General features: G+C 39.2%; 1 protein-coding gene across 1 annotated transcript in view; it reads left to right on the top strand.

Annotated features, from left to right (window-relative positions):
* The window catches only part of clstn2a (calsyntenin 2a), a 171,682-nt gene that overhangs the window by 108,762 nt on the left and 45,453 nt on the right, over positions 1-17,467 (top strand). The window contains exon 3 of the mRNA XM_084911287.1: positions 13,077-13,272. Within this exon, the coding sequence (XP_084767413.1) occupies positions 13,077-13,272 (196 nt within the window). The remainder of the gene's footprint in view (positions 1-13,076; positions 13,273-17,467) is intronic.

Genomic DNA, 17,467 nt, shown 5'->3' with positions numbered 1-17,467 from the left:
TCTAATGTTACACCCCTGAGGATTTCTTTGTCTCTGCTAATTGTGAGAGGGAGGATAAAGCCAAAATGAAAAAAAGAGGACGAATGGGAATAAGGAGGTTCCTCCTCCTCCCATGGCACAAAAGGATGAAGACAAACTAATATCAACCCGTTCCTGCCCTTCTAAGACCTTTTGCTGACCTTTTCTTGTCATTTAACTATCACGAGTGGGGCTGTCGCTGTGAGGTGATGAATTTGTCAACTCGGAGTGCGTGCGTGTTGGGTGTTATATATGATGATTTTGGCATAATGGACGAAATTTCATACGAGATCTAATTAGTGAGACATCACTAAAATATGGATGGAAGTCATATCTCTGTATCTATATCTATCTATATCCTTCTATTTCTACATCTATCTGTCTATCTATAACAAAGTAACAAACTGTTCAAGCTACTAAACTATTAAATGCTAGTCTATTGTATGGAATTGATAGTATTTTCTATGCTAATCCTTTACATCATGATTAAAATGTTATGTAAAAAACACTTATTCAACAGTCGCAGAGAACAAAGAAAACCAACTGGGATGTTGACTCTTTTAACACGCCACCGATCAAACTCTGTTCCACAAGCAGGATGTGCGTTTATGTGCTTTGTGCGTATGCATTATTTTCCTTTAAAAGAAAATTGTGTTTCTGTCTAGCTAATTAAATGCTGTTACAGTATTCACAAGAGACAAAACAGATATGACAGTTATGAAAAACTCAAATCTATTGTTACTGCTGTTCCAGTTTCACACTGTGATTCATGGCTGTATAAATGAATGGAGCTGTTCTCTCTAAAAACAAAAAGACACTTTTACATTTACTTCAGCTGAGGAACTGCCAAATGATCAAACATGACAGCGGCGCATGCATGAGCTATTGCCTGCTGTCTTTTACGACTAACATACGCAGCATGCAGAGATCAATGAAAGTTGACAGATTAGGTTATCTTAACCTCTGCAGCATATCAAAACTACACTGCTCATTACCTTCTCTTGAGATGTTTTCTCTGAATTTACCGTCCTGATGAATGCTACGTGCAGTCTCGCCCCACAGGCGACCCCCCTGCTGGCCCGCCTGACTGATGGTTCAGTGATGTCATTTTAATAAGTGTGTATTAGCATACAAAAGGTCTCCTGTGGATCTCAATTGGCACCTGTCAGATTTCATTGATGTTATGTTTGCTTTAACGCGTTCTATAGTTAAACATCTATAACATAATGTGTAAAATGATTATGTATCTGTTCTCACCAAATAGGAGGAAGACAGAGTGCCTGGGGAGATTAAACAGAGAAACAAATGAAATGGATAAATCTATCTGCTTTGTTTTCCACGGTGCAGTCTGTTCACAGATTGCAAAAGCCAACGAGTAAAACCTTCTGTTTGTGTAAAACTGTGTTCAGATTCAGCAGCTCTACAGGCATTTGGATAGTAAACAGGAAACACAGAACATAAGTGCACGTTATCTGATAGCTCAGTGGGTTTTGCAGATGACCACACGAGTTTAAGTCCAACCTGCAACCTTTTGCTGGGTTTCTTTCCCCTCATCCCTCCCCACTTTTCTGTATATCTTTACTACTCCACTATCCACTAAATGTGAAAATGCCCCCAAAAATGTTTTAAAAAACAAAACAAACATCTAGTAAAAAAGATAAGCCTTTATTTGTAGTGAAGATAAAAACCACAATTCAAAGGATGGTTAATAATGGACCTGCCAGTGGTAGAAAGAGCATTTAAATGAAGGAATAGAAGACAGCTGTTCATTAACCCTTTCATCATAGAGGCCTGATAGGATAATTTACTCACCGGCAGCTTCATTAGTTATACCTTTATAATACTGCACTGGACTCCCTCCTGCCTAAAGAACAGCCTTATTCTTTGTAGCACAGATTCAACAAGGTGCTTGTTGATTTCGGGCCATACTCATATGAAAGCTGCAGATTTGTCGACTGCACGTCCATGATGTGACTCTCCAATTTCTCCACATTCCAAAGATGCTGTATAGGATTGAGATCTGGGAGGTCATAAGAGTACAGTCAGCTTATTGTCAAGCTCAAGAAGCCATTTTGAGAGGATTTAAGCTTTGTGACATGGTGTGCTAGCGTGTTGGAAGCAGCCATAAGAAGATATGATCATAAGATGATGGACATGATCAGGAACAATACTCATGCATGCTGTGGCATCTAAACAGTGCTCATTAAGTACTACTGTAGGTTGCCATCCATCCATCCATCTAGTTCAGGATTAGAGGCTGGAGCCTACCTCAACCACATAGTGAAGGCAGGGCACAACCTGGAGAAGTCACCAGTCATAAACTACTGTAAATAACAGCGCAGGCTGCCTGGGGTTGTACAGTGAATCTTTATCTTTTTAGTGAGAGAGCAGGCCTTATTTTGAGCGTTCCTGGATCTCAACATCAGTTCAGTTTTTAAACTGGCTTTGACATTTATGCACTTGTCTTACATTTAAGAAAGATGATAGCACAAAGGCCAGAGAAAAGTTAATTATTAGCTGCAGCAGACAAGCACAAATTATTGCATGTACCATGGATTTGTGTCATGTGTACCAATGTTCTGGTTCTTATATAGTGCTTTACTCTGAGCACTCAAAGCTCTTTATACAACTTGCGTCAACTTGAGCTCGACTGACGTCCAATGAATAGCAGGGATCAAAGTGAATCAAAGTGTCCAGCTTTTAGACTAAATAGTCCTGGAAAAGGCTGGCAAGTAGCAGAAGGAATTCTTGTTCCTAAATTTCTCTGTCTTTTAGCTTTAATAGTTACAGATCTAACATAGGCCCTAGCCACTGAGTAGCATGTGACCTCTGAATAAATAAATTATGTCAAACATGCATTTATTGAACAAAGTCAGCTGTTTGAATACTGAGGTTGACTGTATGGAGCACGTAATTAAACTTTTCCTATACATGCTTTTAGTGATGTGTTTATTGTCACAGAGACGATGAAAATGTGATTTAACAGTCATGAAATCCGTTCATGATAGGAGGTTTGTGAGAGCATCTGTGTCAGTGTGTCTAAGCTACTGAGCCATGTCCTTCTCTTCTCAGCGTGCCGCTGAGCTGACGGAGGTCATAGTCAGAGCCACAGTGACATTTACAGCTCAGAGGCTTATGGAAACTCCCTGCTGTACCTGGAAATCTGTAATTAGAGATTTCCAGGTACAGAAAAGAACTAGCCTGTCTGCAGCCCAGCAGAAGGGTGTCAAAAAATGCACAAAGAAACAGAAGCACAGTGATTTGAACGTCACTCATAAGAGGTGTGATTTGGTTGAAAAGATAATGAACAGATGATGTTCAGTACAAAAAGGTTAATAGGAGAGCAGGTAGGCTTCGGGGAATTGCTTCTTTTTAATGAGAGTGTTTCCTGTCTCCTGCAGATTTATAATAATCTTTTATAATTATAAAACAGAAAAAGAAGATATTACTTTTATCTTCAGTTTATTGTATTCTGCTTCTAATATAAGGGGAAGAAAATGCTTGAATGATTTGACATACGATAGCAACATGGACCTGCCTATTCGGATGTTGGTCAGTCGAGTTTCTGTCTGCCAATTAATGTATCATATTCAGCCAGAGGCTGACTCACTGTCTCTGCTACTACTGACATTTGAAATGTCTTAGCAAATATTGAATGGGTAGCAGTGAATTTTGGTACAGATATATCCTCACCAGGGTGAGTTGCAGCAGGTTTTGTGAAGCCTACATAGTCCTGTGAAGAATCAAATAGACCCTTATTGCTTCCAAAGCCATTAAGAGGGTAAGCACAGCCAGGTGCTGTTAATCTGTTACACTTGATTAATTGATCGTCAGCAAGTGTGAGCACCGCTGTAATAGCAGAATTTTTCACAGTTTGATGATCAGGTGTGTGTTAGCACAATGCCGCAGTCCTCCCAGGAGTGGACATCCAAATTCAGGCACATCCGACAGATGAGACCGAAGTGGAGATGTTTGACCATAATGGATAACACCATGTTTGAAGAAGCCCAACAAGCACAAGAACCTCACACCAACTCTCAAACTTGGCGATGGAGCGATGATGATTTGGGCTTGTTTTATAGCCGCATTGCCTGGACACCTTTCGGTGATTAAGTCGACCAGGAAGCTGTGATGCCGTCTGTCTGGCATCTCAAGCTTGGATGAAATTGGGTCAATGTCCCCAAGCACAGCATCAAATCTACAACACCAAGTGTTGCAATAGTCCAGTCAGAGTCCGGACCTCAACCCGATGTGTCCTTAAGAGAGCTGTGCATAAATGAATGCCCGCAAACCTCAATTGACTGAAGAACAGTGGGCCAAAATTCCTTCACAACAATGTGAGAGACTGATCGTTTCACACACAATTACATTCATTAAAACATTGTTGCTACAGGTGTTTCTACAATGATGGAGGGGGCACTTAAGTTTTAACAGTACTACATTGAGTCCTATGAAAACCTTATTTTTCACATGACTAGATTTCATCCATAACTCTTTAAGCTTGCAAAGCTGTAGATGCTCAACTGTTGTTTCTGTCAGTCCTAATTCATAATAGATCTGTTTAACTAAAATAAATTTGGCTGACATAAAAATATGCATTTTTCTACCTTTGACCAACAATTTAGGTTTAATTTATCAAAGCTTTCAAAGAAAATCTTGAGAGTTGACATGAGTGCTTTTTAAGTTGTAAACCTATCTAGTGAGGCTTAATTGGAGCCTTTTGAAAGTGTTAGGATAGAAAAAGAGAGAATCTGAATGGATTTATGGTTTAAATTGATCGGTGTTGCACTGTTTTTGTGTTCCAACCCGGAGACAAACAGCGTGAAGAGGGATGCCCTGTGACAGCTGGGATAGACTCCAATGCTCCTGTAACCCTGAAATTGATAAGTGATTAAGAAAATGGATGGATGATCTTAAAAAAATGTCATATATTATTATGACTGTAAAGCAGCATGATCCTGGCCAGGAGCGTGTTTAAATATAAGCTGCTGCGTGTGTGATCAGTGAAAGAGCAGGAAGCTATTAAATTGTTAGCTGGTGACCTATATTAAACAGCAGCTGACTGAGGTGCAGAGGAGGAGGTGATGAGGGTGAGTGAGAGTGTAGACGCATGAGTGTGTGTGAGGTGTGTCAGGGGTGAAGGAGGGCAAGGCTGAGTGGTGCATCTGAGTGCTGATGTTAAGAGCTAAATAACTGCTTACCGCTGTGAAAGCTACTGCAACGGAAGGGAGATGAAGCATGGGGAGGAGAAGGTGGCGAGGAGGAGGAGGAGTAGAACCATGATGAGATACTCAAGAGGTTGGTAGTGTTATTTATACCTGCTTTAGTTATCTCACACACTGGTATTTCTCTGTATACTTCCTCCCGCCTCCATCTCCCCTACAGGGTCTCTGCCCGCTCTGCCTCACTTTTTAATCCACTTCTCTGACCTCTTCTATTCTTATGCTATTGATGTAATTCAACTTTTTTTTTTATCTACCCATCTTTACTGAACAAGTTTGCTGTAAAAGCACGCGGCTGAAGCATATAGTACTCAAACTATCATCTTTCTATCACAGTTATCCAGATGTTTGCGACTGTGCCTCATTCAGCGGTTAATGGTTTTAGGCACTTAGGCCAAAATGCTCTCCTCTTCAGCATTAAAGTCACAGCTACATCTTCACTGACAGCAACAGTTCATCTGGTGAATTCCAATCCCACAACTTCAGAGGCTCCAATAAACACTAATTGCATCACAGACCTCCAAAGCCCCTAGCAGAATGAATGTGTATTGTCTTTGATAATGAATTTTCCCCATTCCTATATTGTGTTGTCTAAGGCATCAGCAGTCCTGGGTGAATAGATAACCTAAATGTGTGTGTGCTTGTGCATTTGCGTGTGTGCGTCCCATTTGTGTAAGCTTTTACTTTGTCACCCTGAGGTCAAGTGGATGGTGCAACAATCTCCCAAATGCAATTAGGAAGTGGCCGGCTATCTAAAGGAGACTCTGATGAATTACTCCTGCATGTCTTTCTTTAACTGACTTGGAGTTAAAGTGGCAAATAGATTCACCCATACACAGAGACAAACTGCACATTGTGTGAATACCGAGCTTTTTACTGCATTTCAGCGTGCCAAACAGGCTCTAAAGAATTTATAGCATTGAGATTCTCCTTAAAGTGGGACTATTTATTGCAGAATTTTCTGGAGGAGAGTGAGACGAGAAAATCGATTCTGGTGCGTTTGCATTAGAAGACATTTCAGAAGTAATTTTAGCTCAGTTTTAAAGAGGTAAGAACTCTTCTTGATTTATTTTCCCAATTGTCCTTGTTTGCAGTATATGTAAAGAGATGCTTTCATTCACTATACCAACCAATGGAGGCTTGTGAATCGAATACTAAGCTTACTTAACAAGCCTTGGTTACTTTCTAATTAGTAAGCCTTTCTTCGAGCAGTGTGGTCTTTTAGTCTGAAGTAGTGGAATAAAGCTTGGACCGAGGACCTAAAAATCTCTATAAAATGCAGTGACAAAAGAGCCACTACTAATATTGATAACATCGCCTCCCATCCACTGCCAGGTGCTCGGTGTCCTCTCTGTGTCTTCACCGAAACCTTCGGAGACAATCCTCTTAATGCCAGCAGGGAAAGGCTTATTGTAAGGCCATGAACCTTCATCATCCTCTTTCTCTCTTTTGCATTTTGCTCTTCCAACCCTACTCTCTCAAAACAACAACAGTAAAATAAAAGTAGCTGGAGAGGAGAGCTCTTTATAATGTTCAACTACTGCATTTATATTGAATCACTTCGATATGTATTTCCAATAAAACTAATGTGTGTGTGTGTGTAGATACAGAGCTCTGTCTCATCTAGTATTTACTGGACTGCATTAGACTGTATAGCTTTGAATTGCTGACTGAGTACAGATGGAGCATTAGGGGTTAAAATAATGTCCTTAAAAGTACAGTTGGTAAGTCTGAAGCTGGCAAACTAGTTGGAACATCTTAAACAGTTCACAGCTTATGGTGACAGAAGACTTATAGCACATTGTTTGCTCAGTCACTATACAATCATCCATGTGTGATTCAGAGCAAGCTCTGTCTTCATGAACTAATTTATAACTACAATGAAATTCACAAATGTTGTAAAAATCCAACCAGTTACCAAGGATCCGGTGACCTTGCTAGACTGCAGGCTACGAAGTTCCTAATTTAACAGAAACATAAATCCCCTTTTCTCAGTGCATTTCTATTATTTGCAAACTGCTACCGGATACCTGACCAAAGGCACACAGCTCAAGCTCTTATCTTTCTGCATGAGAAAAAACCCTCATAGCTAAGGAAAAACCAAGTCCCATTAAAATCTGACACTGAATAAAGCATTCAAAATGATTTCTGATTTTATTCAGTGGGTGTTTTTTGGAGCACACTGTGCATATTGGGCAGCATGTTTGTACTTAATTCATAGAATATTTGCAGAACATTGGGTGCATAAGGAGGCGTGAGGACTGTAACACTACTCAGTTACACACACAGGTCTGACTGAGTGTAGTGTTAGAGTTTATCTGTGGACCAGTAGTGGGATGAAGTGTAATCCATCCATTAATTAAACTTGAGGGGCAAGGGTGACCGTGAGATCAGTGCTGAAGGCAAGAGAGTGAAGGAATCGAGGCTTAAAACCGCCTGATACTCTGCTTAGAAACCCTCTTTAATCAGGGTCTTACAGCTCCTTCCTACCACACATACACACACACACACACTGTCACAGTAAAGCTTTTGTGTTTCCCGCTCTGCACAGAGTCAGACAAATGTGCACAGACACACCAGATGGAGTCACAACAGTATTTGATTAAGAAAAGGAATTAACATGATTGAATTTTCTGTTTCTCTGTTGAGGCTTGACTGAGAAAGTGGGTTCGTATAAGGCTTTCAGTACTTTAGAAGTCACTACTTGAATTTTTCATAATCCTGTGTGCATTGCATTATGAACCTAAAGATGTTTTCAACAGAGAGGTGACGATTGTTTGCGTGCTGTCTTTGGGTGTCAGAATGTGAATTTTCTACAAGCTTCCAGATGAAACCTATGACCTATGATTTGAAGGTATAGGGAAATGCATATCAAACGATCACCTCAACTCAATACTGTATTGCAAAAAAAAAGCAGAAGAGTGTGCAGGACAAACTATTATGATGCCACTAAACCAAACTGCTGAATACGTAGAAATTTGCTGAATTAAAAGATTTAAAATTATGCTGATTATGTATAAAGTACAAAGCCATCAATTACCTCCAGGTGTCCAGGATTTGTTCCAGCTGAGAACAAGCAATTATGAATTAAGAGGAGTATTTCTTTTTCAAAAACCTATGATAATAAATAATGAAAAAAAAACACTGTATTTCTGTTACTGGGATAATTTTAGGGAATAATGCCAGAGATGATCTGAAGTTATGCAGCACTTTTGTTACACTTAAATGTTTGCTTAAAAATGTGTTCAATAAGAAATACATCAAAATTTGATTTACTTGAAATTAATGTTATTATGAAATAACATTGTCACTTTGTGATTAGATAAACCTTTAGTATGTATAAAGGGTAGTTGTGTTTTCTTACTTGTTTATTGTCTATTATTTATTTTCTGAAATGAAAAATGACATGAAAAGGAAGAGAAGAAAGAAATTTAAATTGCATTTCTTGAATGTTTTGCTGTAGATTTCATGTTTAACCCTTTAAAGCCGGTCGGAGCGGGCACGCTCTCTTTTGCGTAACTATTTTTAAATCCCGGTAGCACTGCAACCACGTAAGCTAGCGCAATAATTTTTTTTGCACATGAAACCGGAGGAGTTGTACTTACATCTTATGCCATCAGCTTGTCCTAGGTCACAGTTTCCTTCCACATATAGCTTTGCAAAAACTGCATAAAAAGCACTTGCAGCAACAAAAACATAATATTCCAGAAACATGCTTTGCCGATCCGATCAGCTGTTTGTAACACTTCCTACGTCCATCAGCGTGACCTATCGCATGTCCTCCATGTCCTGCCCGAAACCGGAAGTGATGTCATTTTGCGGAAATTTCGTTTTTTACCATCAGGGCCTTATGAGCCTATACTGGTGTTTTTAAAAGTTATGTTTGAGTTTATGACTTTCTGTGTCGTTTCTGGGATGCTTAGGACTCATATTGCACTGCTGGAAATAGTGTTTTTTGATGCATATGCTGTTTTTTTTTGCAAATTTGCATTATAATATGTATTTTCGTTTTTCCTGCAGTATATAAAAATTGGTGTATTTCAAAAATAAAACTATGAAGACACTCAAAATAAATTTCCTGCGGTGGGAAACTATTTTGTGCAACTTTTTTGTATTTACAGTTTTGAGGGATAAGCCTCTTAAATTTCTCTAACTAGAAACATCTGACATGTTACAACTCTTCCACTGTTGCTTAAATTTTGATACATTAATTAATTAATGTATCAAAATGAACTGTCATTTAGCTGCATGTATGGAGTCACCAATCAAATCTGATTTCTTAAAAAAACACTAAAAAAGTTTGCTGACTTTTAAAAAGCAGTAAAAAAAAAAAAAAAACTTCAAAAAGCTTTTTTCTCCCTAACCCTAACCCTGTTATTTTCACAGTGCTGTTTTAATTAAGCAGAGCCATTATGAGCCACGGGGTCATAACAGAGGAGTCCGGTAAAACCTGTGAGTGCTTTTATAGCACCTAATGTTCTCGTTTCATTAACATCCATGTGGGTTATCAATCATCCAGTTCATGGTGAGTGGTTGAAAAGAAGGCAAAGAAGAAAGGTTTTAGATCTTCAATTCTTAAACAACTGATGGAGAAACCTAGATATTTTAGGGGATAATCCAAAGTTCAGCTGCCTTCTTTTGAGGCGCTCAAGAGTTCTTGTTTCATTAATCTGGATTTTGTTTTCTATTAAGTGGCACTGTCTCTAATTCCTAGTTTTTAAGGAGTGGTGTAACATGTTTTTTTAATACAGACCTTTTGTGATGTGTGGTTTGCAAATAGTGGCACTGACAAAAAGACTGGAGGTGGAGCTGGAGGTAAAAGAGCTGAAGATATGAAGATTTTCATTAGCAGCGACGAGAAGGGACAAGATTAGTAATGAGCACATCAGAGGGAGAGCTCAAGTTGAGCGGTTTGGAGAAAAAGCTAGAGAGGCATGGGTGAGATGGTTTGGACATGTGCAGAGGAGGGATAGTGGATATACTGCACAAAGGATGCAGAGTCCAGGCAGTAGGCAAAGAGGAAGACCTCAGAGGAGGTTCGTAGATGTAGGGAATGATGCAGGGGCAGAGGGTTAATGTGACAGAGGAGGATGCTAGGGATAGAGTGAAGTGGAGGCAGATGATCTACTGTGGTGACCCCTAAAGGGAGCAGCCGACAACACAACAGTCTGTAAACGAATCTCGGTCAGTTGAACCATTTGTTATATCTGATTCCCCTGCTATCTCTCTCAACTTTTCTTATGACTAAAGGCTCAAACAAATACACAAAGTTTCTCGGTAAGTCTATATCTGTGGCACACACACACACACACACACACACACACATACACAGAGGAACTTTGTTTAGCAGTGTTTAGTTATCATATAGACTATCACATTATCACTTTACAAGTGATAATCAGAAAACTATGCAACAAACAGACTTATCTGCAAAACATTTAGTGCACAAATTCAATTTAGAAACTTTTACAAACTCAGTACATGAAGTGGAGGAAGTAGAGATTATAAGACATTCAAAAAGATTCAAAAATACATTCTGGAAAAACTTTTTAGGTCAAGCAAGTTTTATGATGGGCCATTGAGATGATACAGTGATGACGATCTGGGAGGAGGAGCAGAAAGAGCTGATTTAGCCATTTGGACCTAAAGTTAAATTCTTCTTTTAAACAAGCTGCGTTTGATGTGGTTAAAATGAAGATTGAACAGAAAGTGTGAGCAGTCCAAAATATAGAAATGAAAGTTAAAAGAAATGAAATGCTCTGTCAAGTCCTGCGATTTGCAGCGGGAATGTGCAAATTTGTTTTGGCTCCTTGTGACAACGTGTTAGCTTGCAGGGAATCATTTTCTCATTAAATGTATCCTTACTGTCCCTTTCCATTATTTTGGCAATTTAACATCCCAAGAAATACATGTTCCCCGACAGCTTGACATTTTGTGTCGATGCAGTTTATGCCGCTGAAGCATGCAGTACCATCTATTTTAGATGATTGTTATTATCGAGCCATTTTTTGCTGACTCTTGAATTTTCCTCTCTTCCGTGGCGACGGGCCAGGTCCCTGAAGCAAAAATCTATGCATTTGGATATTTACTTTGAAAACCGACCCTTTTTCGCTCATGGTGTGCACGCCAAAAGATTGGGCTTCATTTCATCCATGCACGGCAGAAGGTTGAAATTATAGCATTCCCTCTGCTGATGAGGAACAAACTAAGTGGCGGGAAAGAAAGTCTATATATGCATGCACATTATTAGGCTTGCATGGATGGGTGTGTGTGTGTGTGCGCAAAGTACTTGCAGAGAAAGTAGGAATCTGCTTGAAATCTCTGTTATTACCATTAACATATACATTGACACATCTTATTCCTCCTCTTCCCTCGCTCTCATTCTTTCCTTGCTTCGTTATAAAGCTCTGTTTGGTTCTCGTGTAAAATGTAATCCAAAAAAACGCATTGGTCAAAACAGATGGAGCGAAAAATGTATTTCTATCCAACCTCCAAACTGTTAAGTGGAAGTACCTTTTCCTTCTTCTACCACTAAGTCAGCACTGTATTAAAATCACCCTATCTGGGCACATCTGAGACTATAGGCCTGCCTGTGCATGTACCGGCATGCTTATTTCCCTTTTTCAAATATTGTCTTTCTACAAATGCAAATTGTGTCCCACTGTGATATTGAGAAACTTGTCATTTCTACAAAATGTAAAAGGAGGACAATTCAGGGGCTGGGCATCTTGAAAATTCATAAGGGATCAAACTTTGAAGAGGACTATGTTTGGCTTCACCCTAAAGCAGATTTGCAAAGTTGAATCAGGTTAAAAGGATCTGTGTGCATGAGAGTGGAGAGGAGCTAAAGTGGAGAGAAGCCAGAGATGACAGGGAGCTTTGTCTTTGTGTTTGTTAGTGGCATTTCCTCTATGTCCCACTCTGTTCTGAGATATCAGCCAGCACAGGGTCAGAGCACACCAGCTTTTCATTGCCTCTGCAAAAAAGATTTCCCAAATCCCTGAAATGAACACTTGTGCCGGGGGATGAATGCCGCAGACGAGTCTAGAGTCACAAACACACAACACAATACACTGCCAGAGTGTGGTGTAAACACTTTGCAGACAGGACAAATTCACTCCTTTGTTGAGGTGGCGCAGCTCGACACAAATCAGAAATTATTTTTTCTCTTAACTACACCCCGGGAGCTCCGCAGTGTGATTTTGTGAGCTGCTCATGCTGACAAAGATTCCTGTGTCCAGAAATGGACTGAAATTTGAAGTGATAGCCAATCTGTAAAGAAAAATGCCAGCAGTGTCTATTGTTAGTTTTGCTTCATTACCCGCAGTTTGATTCATCTTTAACTATCTGAGCTGTTGGGTGGCTACTGCTGTGTTTGAGAAAATGGCTGGGAGGAAAAAAAGGCAGAAACAAACAAAGCAAAATAATAAGATTTTTACCAACAGTGTCATGAGAGAAAATTAAATGAATGAGGAGAGAAGAAATATTTCCCAAAGCTTTCTTTTTTTGTTGTTGTTTATTGACATAATGTGGACTTAAATTGCTTGTAGGTCTGATAGTTGCGCTGACTGCTTTCATGTTAAGTACCCATCAGTGTCCACGGATGAACCACATGCTGCGCAGATGTTGACTCTGTGTTGCCTTTGTCTTCTTCATCTTTGTGTCTATTTTTTAAAAAGAAAGATCAAAAAGAAGATTTTTATTAGCCACCTAGCTCCTACTCGAAACTATCTAAAAATCAGTGTCTTTGCACTTCAAAAAACAAAAACAATTCTCACTACTTCTGACTGTGTAATTCTTTTAAATGTAACATTTCCTCATTTCTGTTCCTCTCAGGGGAGATTTGTGCCTTTAAGATCAACGGCGATGATGCTCCATTTGAGGCCGTGGTGTTGAATCGCACATCAGGAGAAGGAGTGCTGAGAGCCAGTAGCCCTGTGGACTGTGAGAGCCAGAAAGAGTACACCTTTATTATCCAGGCCTATGACTGTGGGGCCGGCCCAAGTGGTGCAAACTGGAAGAAATCCCACAAGTAAGTCAAGCTGCGACTGTTCATGTGTCTGCATTCGATTTAGCTTTAATCAATAAAACGTCATTATGTTAAAGATTCTTTTTTATAGTGCGCCAAACATTTCAGGAAGTGTCTTGTTTATTTGTGCTTTTGTGAGATTCTGTATATTTTCTGAAAACTGTTATGAAAATGTAGTATTAAAACTGTCACAAACTGTCACAGCCTGTTATTATTTATCACAGTGTGACTCATTTGTGTAGCTGCAACTATAGCTGATTTATAGGGGGTGGACAAAACAACGTCTTACAAATAATAGATGTTATCTTCAAAATATACATGTCAGAGTTACAAAGGCAGCTGCTCAAGTGAGTCACATTAACTTCTGGGAAGCAAACAACAAAACAATGCCAGTGTTTAAAAAACAGAAAAACATCTCCAGCAAAGTCGTTGCCATAAATGCAAACTGTGCAAACGTTTTGAGCCACCCCTGATTTCTTTATATTTCTTAGGTGGTAACAATAATAATAATAATAATAATGATAATGATAACAGTGGTGGTAGTAATGGGAAATAAGTGCATATAGGACTAAAAATAGAGTTTGTACAAACTTAATGAGTTTGAAAGTCAGTATTTGGTTAACCATCTTTCGACGCAGCCTGAACTCTCTTAGGGAAACCTTCCTGCAATTTCTTAAAATAACTTTTAGTAATAATTCTCCAGCCTTTTGAAGGACAGTCAAAGCTCTTCCTTGGATGTTGGCTGCCTTTTGTTCTGTTCAGAGTGTCTGGGATCGTTGTCATGTTAAAAAATGAAGCCGTTGACAATCGGTTGCTTTCCAGACTGCTTATTGCTTATAGCTCTTTGGGAATGACCTTGCTAGTGCAAAAAATAATATTTTATGCCTGTGAAACTGTGTCATTTTTTTATAGATTCAACTAAAGAAATTATAAAATCATTTATACAGTTTAAAATTTACATTCCTCTAAAAATGGACCGAAAAAAGGTCTAGACTGATAACTGTAAAAAAGTAGCCAAAGTATGTCGAGAGACAAACTTTGAAAGACTTTCAAAAGTCTGTAGAACTTAAGACCACTTTTAAATGTTGCAAGCAAGTCTGGCTCCTTGGAAACGAAATATTTAAAATAAAATGAGGGTTGACTCAGCACTTTGCCACAGTACTGTGTTTATGCAATGTCTGTGGCTTTGCATTCATTTGAATCTTTATTTTGTTCTAAAAGTGTAATATGCAAGTAAAAAGGCTCCTGTAGGTTTAGCTCTGTTTATAAATTCCTTCATAAATTACACTGCGAGTTACAAAAAACAATAACTGTGATAATGAGATTGAGTCTTTCTTTTCCTAGTTCCTTTCTTCTGTTGTTATTGTCTCTCAGTCCTTTATACTCTAGCAGTCACAGCTGTTGCAGATATGTCTGAAGATATGTCCTCCTAATGCTTTGTCAATATAATGTCTGTCTGTAAACTGTGTAGCGGTGCTATGTGAATTAGATTGACAGACAGGCAGACTGGCGTGGACAGCAGCAAATCAAACCCTCTGGTTCTCCAGTCAGAAGCACCAAGCAGCTAAAATAAGACACCGCTTATGGGAGAAGAGCGAGAAACGGAGAGAAATTTATCAGCTCAGGGATCTGTGATGAATTTCTTTAGTGGGAGATGAATGACACAGACTGTACCCTGTGTGTGTCTGTGTGTGTCACATTATCATGGCGTGACATTCTAAATAGGCCTCATTAAGCTAATGTCATTAATTAGCCAGATGTGCTTGCTCAGATACGGTGGGAGTTGCTGGCAGCAAAGGTCACCGGTGAAGAAAACTTCATGATACATCTGCGTTATTGCTTCATTTATATACTTTAGTGCACAAATGTTATCTGAGAGCTGCGTTAATGCCTCCCAGCTGATGATATTGTGAATTCAGAGTTGAATGTAGGGAGAGGAAAAGCAGGTGCGAGAAAAATTTGAAGCTTGAACAACAATAACCCAGCTTTGCAAAACATTCAGGGGATGAATCTGTGCTTTTTCCTTAGCCTTAGTCTTCCTATTTTTTTTTAATGTATTTATTTATGCAAGTTTCAAAACTTTTACACATTCACAAACAGCGGGACAGAGGAACACAGACAATAAAGACAATAACAACAAAACAAAATCAAAAACAAAACACAGGAACAAACAAACAAAACAAAAAAAAAACAGAGCAACAAACCCCACAACAGGGTACACAGCCAGCACTTATTAAGATCAGCAGGGAAGGAAAAAAAGCAACTGGTATACATGTCAAACAACTTACAATCCAGTGAGTCCAATCCACAAGATCAAATCCAAAGATCGCTAGGAGGAGCCGATAACAATTATGCAATAACAGTTATGGGCAACAGCTCAGAATGAAAGCAGTTTAAACAACATGGTCAGGACCCAGGGCGTGAACTGTCCTTCTTAATGTGGTCTATAAAGGGCCCCCATATCTTCCTGAACTTCTCCATGGAATCAGACGTAGAGAACCGAATTTCTTCCAAGTATAAACAGGAGACCATCTCCTCGAGCCACCTCTTGAAGCAGGGAGGGGAGGCAGATTTCCACTTCCCCAGAATCAGACGTTTGGCAATCACCATACCAAACATGAGGGCCTGTTGAACAGCAAAGGGAAGTGCCAAGGAGTCACTGGAGCAGCCCAGGATCACCATAAGACAGTCAGGATACAGTTGCCTATCGTAAACAATGCTATAGAAACTAAAAATACTAGTCCAAAAGGCTGTAAGCGTAGAACAGGACCAAAAAAGATGGCCAAGAGTACCGTCCACAAGTTTACATTTATCACATTTGGGGGAAACGTTAGGAAAAATCTTGTTCAATTTGGTTTTGGAATAGTGCAGTCTATGGACAACCTTAAATTGAATTAACTGAAGCCGGGCGTTAACAGAGCATAGTTTTATCCGGCTTAACACTTCAGCCCATAAATCGTCAGTGATAACCAAACCAGCGTCCCTTGTCCAAGCCTCTTTAATATGGCAAGAGGGGGCTGCCGAAGAAAAAAGGTTAACAAGCCGAGAAATTAAGTGTTTTGAGGTGGGAGGTTCGTTCATTATAATAATAATATATAATAATAACCGATTTTGAAAATAAGATAGCTGGCAAGGATGCTCCAGTGTGCTCGATAGCAGTGCTAAGCTCCAATTCAAGCCATTTAGGGCTGGACCTGCATCCCACAGCATCACCAACTATAGGCAGATTCCAGAAGACCCAGGCAAAATAGGAACATTCTGGAATAGGTACGTGAATTTAGGGAGCACAACCATTTTGATTATATTGATACAGCCAATCATTGAAAGTGGGAGAAGTTTCCATTTATCTATCATACACTTGAGCTCATCAGTTAGAACCGAATAATTAAGCCTGAAGAGGAGTTTTGAGTTCCTAGGGATGTTAATACCCAGGTATGAAAAATAATCCTGGGAGACCTTAAAGGGCAAACTAGACAGGAAGTCAGGGCCCAGACCAGACGACAGCAGCATAAGAACAGACTTCTTCCAATTTATGGTGAACCCCGATAGGTGGCCAAAGCTGTCAATCAGCTTAAGAAGTGGAGGAAGGGAGATCTTTAAATCTGAAAGAGCCAATATGATATCATCTGCATACAGACCAATGGTGTACTCTGACGTGCCACAATTCTTAGTCTTCCTATTTACCCATTTCAGCTCCACATTAATTACATATTTTATAGGGGTGCAACGATACACAAATTTCACAGTTCGGTTCGGTTCGATACTTTGGTGTCACGGTTCGATATTTTTTCGATACAAAAAAATGTTCATGCCTTTTTAATTTGTCATTTATTAAAATTATAAATATATATTTTAACTCAAAAGTACAGTTTTTAAATTTAATGTTGCTGAAACAACAAAGTAATAAAAAAATAAATCTATCTGATCGAGAAATCACTCATCTTTGGAAAAGAGTTTATTACAGAGAAATGGCTCTTTCCAAAATAAAAGCTATACTATACGCTTTTTCTGGGCTATATTCTCAGCAGCATATTAAACATATCAGGTCCCCATAAGGAGAATCATGTGCTAACAGCTGTCTAAATGACTCAGGTAAAGTTTGTAGCATATGTGCTTGTTGTTTTTGTCTGCTTCCACTTGTCTTTGCACTAGGATGATGTCGGAGTAAATGTGCAGTCATATTCGTTGTGTTCCCACT

This window comes from Perissodus microlepis, chromosome 18 (genome assembly GCF_051167445.1).
Source record: "Perissodus microlepis isolate ML-2025 ecotype Zambia chromosome 18, ASM5116744v1, whole genome shotgun sequence".
Lineage (NCBI taxonomy): Eukaryota > Metazoa > Chordata > Actinopteri > Cichliformes > Cichlidae > Perissodus > Perissodus microlepis.
Note: the sequence above shows the minus strand (reverse complement) of the source record. Positions and strands in the feature narration are given on the sequence as shown.